Raw genomic sequence first — 6000 nt, 5'->3', positions numbered from 1 at the left:
ATAAATTAAACCTACATTTTGGTCGATTTTTCGTTGAAATACAAAGTTTTGCAAGGAACGCGGTTACGCAGCAAAATGCAAACGAGACAAATAACAAATTGCACGGATCGTATGTAGAATGAATGAGATAGGAGAGAGAGAGAGAGAGAGAGAGAGATAGAGATTGGCTATGTAAATCCGACCAGGAGCGGCAACAAAAAGCGCCGTCGCATGTTGACGCTCGCATCGCGAGCCAAGGTAGCTGGTCCATAATGGACCAGTAGCACCGATCTTATGTAAATGCGAGCAAGATCAAAGACTAGCCAGCTCGTATCTCTTTCTCTTCTCCGTCGGTCGTGAACAACTCGCTGTACGTATCTGTGCATTATTTCATTTTACATTTGTCATTTATTTATTTCACTTCTTTATTAGGGAATTACAAAAATTTCATTGAAAACTGTATCAATCGAGCTCCTCCTCTTGATAAACCAAACGAATGTCGATTTCTGGACCCAGATGCTGACGAAGCTCGTCCAAAACTCCAGTTTGAATTTGATCGACGCTTTCCAATGGGCAGTACTCGTCCTCGCTGGATCTGTTGATAAAAATGATAGATTAATAATAATAACAATGTAGGATGAAAAATAAGAAAAGTCTGATCAGCCAATTTTATTCGCCAATGTAGGTGGTATATAACAGTCGAGTCTCGAAATCTTACTTTCAGACGTGGGGGTGGGTTAGGGTGGAGGGAGTGGAACGACGCACGATGTTTAGCATCTCCCTTGGAAGCACCTCCACTGCCAGCGCCGAGTTGCGGAGGGATGTATCCCAAACGGGTGCATGACGGAGTAAATCGATTTTTTTTACTTTGACGTATCTTTCGAGCATTTCTCCATCTGCGACGCCAGATGGCACCGTTTGACTCTCTCCTCCTTGTATTTTACAACTTTCATTGGTTTTTCTCAGTATACGCGAATTGTGATACGAATTACAGCTATCGTTTTGCGTTACGTCATTCACGGAGATGTTTCGACGAGAAAAAAAAATTTATATTAAAAAATAAGAGGTAGTCGAAAGCGACATCTATACGAAAAAATATGAAAGCTTAATAAAGTTTTAGCTTTTCACGACCCTGTGCATGGTCTACATAGTATTTATATACATAGTAGTAACGCATACATATTATAGGAGCCGGCTCCCGTCAATCCGCAGAGGAGGTGGGGCTTGATCTTGGTACAGTACCTAGTGCAGTCCCCACTGACTATGGCAAACCCACCCTACTTCGACCAAGAACACCCCTATTCTACTACAAACTTCACGTCCCTCCCCCTTCTTTCATTTCCAACCCTCCCAGTGTCTATCTTCGCGCCATCTGCTAACCGTGCTTTGAACTTTTTTTCAATTCAACTTACCTATCGTATCGTACAGTGTATAAAGACGGTATCTGATATAATAATTTTCTATGCGAAAAAGCTACGTAAACATTGATGCCAGACGCGAAAATTTGCTATAAAATTTTCATAGTCTATCAAGTTTCTATGCCAATGCGATCGTGTATCATGCTTTGTTGAACATATTGCACAGGGTATATACATCTGTAATTGATGAAGATATGATTTCAATTGAATCTCCTATAGTAATATTAATTATTACCAGACAGATAAATTAACGAGAAACCTGGGCAGATACAGCTAAAATAATTTTTTAGTAATATTTACCAGTGTTACAATGAGATTTTATTTTTAAATTATTTTCGTCGAGGTTATACAGTATTCGTTGACTTTTCTCTGGCTCGTTCTATGCTCGATTATTCATTTCTGTATTAGTCGTGCACTAACCTGGCGATAGTAACGATGGTTGGAGGTAGGGGTAAGGCTGCCAGAAATGATCTGAACGTTCCAGTGATTAAACGATCCAAATCCCTATCGTTGGTTATGTGTTCCGGAAGGTCAGAATCATCCCTTGTGCAGCCAGCATCGTGTACGAGCTTCCAATTAATTTCGGACTGCTTGTAGACACTGGTAACCTCTCGATAAATTAGCTCCACAGCTTCGTACCTGTTGATAAGCCAGGCAAAACAAACCTATTATTACACAGCAAGATAAAATGTGCGAAGTACAAATTTGGAGCATGAAAAATTGATATCACAACAGGTACTGGTATAAATTTTCTGATCACGTGTATTGAGAAAATACCTTCAGTTTTGTAAAATGTGTGTTAATGACGGGAAGAGGAAAAAAAAGAAGAGAGTTTCGCAACACCGGTACATCGATATACGTATAGCCAATTGAGTAATTGGATATAGTAACGAGCAATTAGTAATTCAACGAAAACTGGTTATTTTGTAAAATGAGCCAGCTGCTGTTGGACATATATAATTGTTTGCATAAGGAGGAGGCTATCGTCAACTTCTCGACCCCTTTTTACTGATTATTAATTATTCTTTCGGTGGATAGATGCACCTGCCAAGCTCTTGGGTTCGGCATTCGTGCATTTATCAAATTATCCAACGTGCATCACAAGGCTCGCTGTTCCTATACTTAAGATTATCTGAACACTTGTATTAACAATGCTTTTAGCCACTGCTCTTTAATCAATCTTACAAAATATGTCGGTACAAAGGAGAGCTATTATTATTCGTCGGATACCTGTATCTAATTGAATGAATTTTGTAGCATAAGCGTAATTAAATAGTAGTATAAGTATATATCGTGGGACTATACTGATAAGAATCAAACTCGTGACATAAGCGATTGCAGGCATGTTACTAAGTATAGTTTCATTTGTTTAAAGAAGTATTAACTTAGAATACGATTCAAACCGCGACAGATATCTAATTGTAAGTTGAATCTGACACGCGAACCATTATTATTCTTTGACATTGAGCTTTAAACATTTAATTTTATACTCTTGTAATTACTTCATTGCGTAACGGTTTTGTAAATTAGAAAATGTTAATTTATCAAGCGATTCCTAATAAACTTTTTCCATTTATGAGCTTTCAAGATCATGCGATGAAATTCATCATTAATAATTCTCCCCGAAGAGAGCGTATGACTTTTTTTCTTTCACGTTTTAGTTTTCCTTTTTTTTACGCTTATCTGCAAATGCAACTGTCACTATCTCCCGCCCTATAGCAAAGTATTATAGGAGAGCAGAGCGTGGAGCATTCTCGCTATCTCTATGATTCATATTTTTCGCCGTAGAACCGGTTTGGTTTGGTCGTTTCTCTTTTGTTTTTTTTGTCGTTTTTTTTTGTTCATCTGTGGCTCATGCTCTCTCCCTCCCTCTCTCTCTCTCTCTCTCTCGTCATTGGAAAGGAGAATGAGTTGACGGACAATGGCGGTCCACGTTAAAAAAATAGCAAGAAGGGAGCCCTCATTACGAGGGGAGCCCCTTATTTGTCGATAAGGGGGCTATATGCAAATGGCGTCCCTCGGTGCAAGAAAAGTCTCCGTTTTCTTTCTTTCTCTCCCTCCTCTTTCTCTCTCTGTCTATCTTCCTTCTTTTTATGTCTCACGGTGCAGGAATAATAGTCTCTGACATCGGGAGAAGGAAGGACTATCCGAAAGGGGGTATAATGTATCGTAATCAGATGATCAATTATTAAGAGCACGGCAAAAAAACAACGAGGGTTGACATACGACTGACAGGGAAGCGTGGATTTCCGGATGTAACCGACCTCGTATTTTGCCATTCTCCTTTTCGCTCCTATATGTACATGCTATATATATATATATATATATATATATATATATATATACGAGAAAAGCTGTGAGAGGGGTAAGAAAAATTGAAAACTATATAATGTGGGAAAAACTTCCACAAACCCCAGTAGAAAAATCCAATTCAGTTTTTATCACCAACCAATGCTCTTACTTTCATCTGAAATTTTAAAACTTCTTTTCATTTTTCCTCTCTTATCAGAAAAATAAAACTTTCATTTTTTTGCTCGTGGTACACCAGAAAACATTGCTTTACGTAAATAAATTTTGCGGTGAATATATCCATCGAGATGTGTACTTGATCTTAATGATCAGTTTAATTGTATTGATTAAATTTAATTTTGATTCAATCAATCTTTCGTTGAAACCAAGTACATATATCAATAAACGTATTTACAATAAGAATTATTTGAATAAAACAATTTTCTTTCTTTGTGCAAAATCGCATATTTCATTAATCGTATTATAATGAGAAAATTTAGTTAACGATAGTGTAGAGAGAGTAAGAATAGATAATAAGATGGCTATTAAACTGGGAGTTGATGTAGAAAATTAGACCCTATATAAAAATTGTAAAGGGTGAGCAGGTTGATTGAAATAAAAGAAATGAAAAAATCCGATATAATTGGTGTTGGTGTGGTTCGAATATATCGAAGAATATAGGGAAGCAGTGTAACGTAGAGTAATAGGTAACTAGAATACAGTGGTACCTGCCTGCATCCGTGGTTTAGCTGACTGCATCGTGTGTATATATCGACAATGGTTCGGCGTTTCGATGGGGATGAATATCTATTGATTGACACGACCAACCCCTCTTGGAGTGAGAGAGAGAGAGAGAGGAGATATAGCACATACCTGCGACCCCAAACACATCCGCTGCACTACCTGCCCCTTTACGCGCTAAACTGTCATGTTTTCAGTGCCACGTGCCATTTCGACAGGTACATTTCACCGTATTTTACTCTACTAATTTACCACGCTCTCTCCTATCGATATCCTTTTCAATACTCCACTTAGAAAGTACACGCATGGTACGGAAAATCGATAAATGAAAAATCAAAGCACGAGTTTAAACCGGATGTCGCGAATTTGCCTCCAGGCAGTTCCTGTTTTCCTCCGTCGCATTATTAATATCAATTAATTAAATGGTTAAACGGGGTCTAGTATAGGACCCAAGGAAGAGAGGTAAAAGCTGCAAATGGGGAGACTGGCCTACCCTGACGTTTCCAGCTGAGAGAAAATTTGCATGCGCGCTCCAGACTTAATTAGGTTACGTTGTGCAGAAACGGGTTGAAGTTCACACGGTTCATTAGAAATTCCGTAGGGCTGTTCGCTGCTATTCTCATACATCTCGCGTCTTTTCTTTGAGCTCGCTCAGTCAGTCAGCCAGGCCAATCGTCCAATCTTTTTCGTCCCACCCTGTGATTTTAATTACGCGAACAAATTACGATCTTCCGGCGAAAAGATTCACACGCTATTCGATATATATATATATAAATAGGAGCATCAGTCAAATGCCACGTATATGCAACAACAGTAAGAGGAATCGTTTGGAACGAAGTTGCTAATGGAATCAGGAGCAATTTGGGGCCGTCGAATCGACAATTGAATGCTCTTAAGGAGATTTCCCGTATTAAATCTAATTACTCGTACATCTAACCGTTCGCATAGCTCGCAGTGAGAACGATCTTTGCCGGAGCGAGTTTCAACCCCTCTCGGTATAATATCCAATGGTTTTCGACAATTTGCGGTGAATAATTATTCCAAGAGGCCTTATCAGGGGACGATTCGCCGAAATCAAGGGAATCGTGTAATCCTTTCGTAGAGAGTGACGAGAAGGTTAATAATGCAATTTCAAATTTCTGCCCAAGGAAGCTTTTCGCCGAACAAGCTTTATTCCAGCTTACTTGAAAAATTCTCGATCATGTGTATAATTTAATCGAAGAAATGCTCGTGCAATTTTCCTCAACTCGGTGAAAATTGTTCTCCTCGGAAGTATACATTGTCGGTGCAGTCGATTTCTTTGCTCCGTGTGTGTAAGGATCGTAGGAGCGCTTTACGTGATCTCGCAAGAATTAACGTGCCCGCATACGAATTTGAGCATAGAAGGATAGCTATATGGGAGGGGGAGGGAGGGAGTGCGTGTGAAAAATTGAGAGCGTACGATATTCTTTCGGAGAGAAGGGTCGTCTCATCTTCCTTCTTTATTCGCGCTGTCGTCGTTATGCGGCCCGTTTAAATTCTCCGGCACGCCGCGAGTAACTAAGTATGTAAATGAAATAACGCAGAGACTGCG

The 6000-nt window shown here is 39.3% G+C and overlaps 1 protein-coding gene across 1 annotated transcript in view; it reads right to left on the bottom strand.

Moving 5' to 3' along the window:
- Window positions 1-352: 352 nt before the first annotated feature.
- Window positions 353-6000, bottom strand: part of LOC136781728 (UPF0489 protein C5orf22 homolog) — a 147331-nt gene continuing 141683 nt past the window's right edge. Inside the window, exons 7-8 of the mRNA XM_066740731.1 lie at window positions 1818-2036; window positions 353-574 (exon numbers count right to left, since the gene is read on the bottom strand). Coding sequence (XP_066596828.1) covers window positions 442-574; window positions 1818-2036 — 352 coding nt within the window. The 3' untranslated portion in view covers window positions 353-441. The remainder of the gene's footprint in view (window positions 575-1817; window positions 2037-6000) is intronic.

This window comes from Prorops nasuta, unplaced genomic scaffold, assembly GCF_024137725.1.
Source record: "Prorops nasuta isolate Cenicafe-Biocafe unplaced genomic scaffold, Cenicafe_Pnas_1.2 PNAS00002, whole genome shotgun sequence".
In the NCBI taxonomy this organism is placed as follows: Eukaryota; Metazoa; Arthropoda; class Insecta; order Hymenoptera; family Bethylidae; genus Prorops; species Prorops nasuta.
Note: the sequence above shows the minus strand (reverse complement) of the source record. Positions and strands in the feature narration are given on the sequence as shown.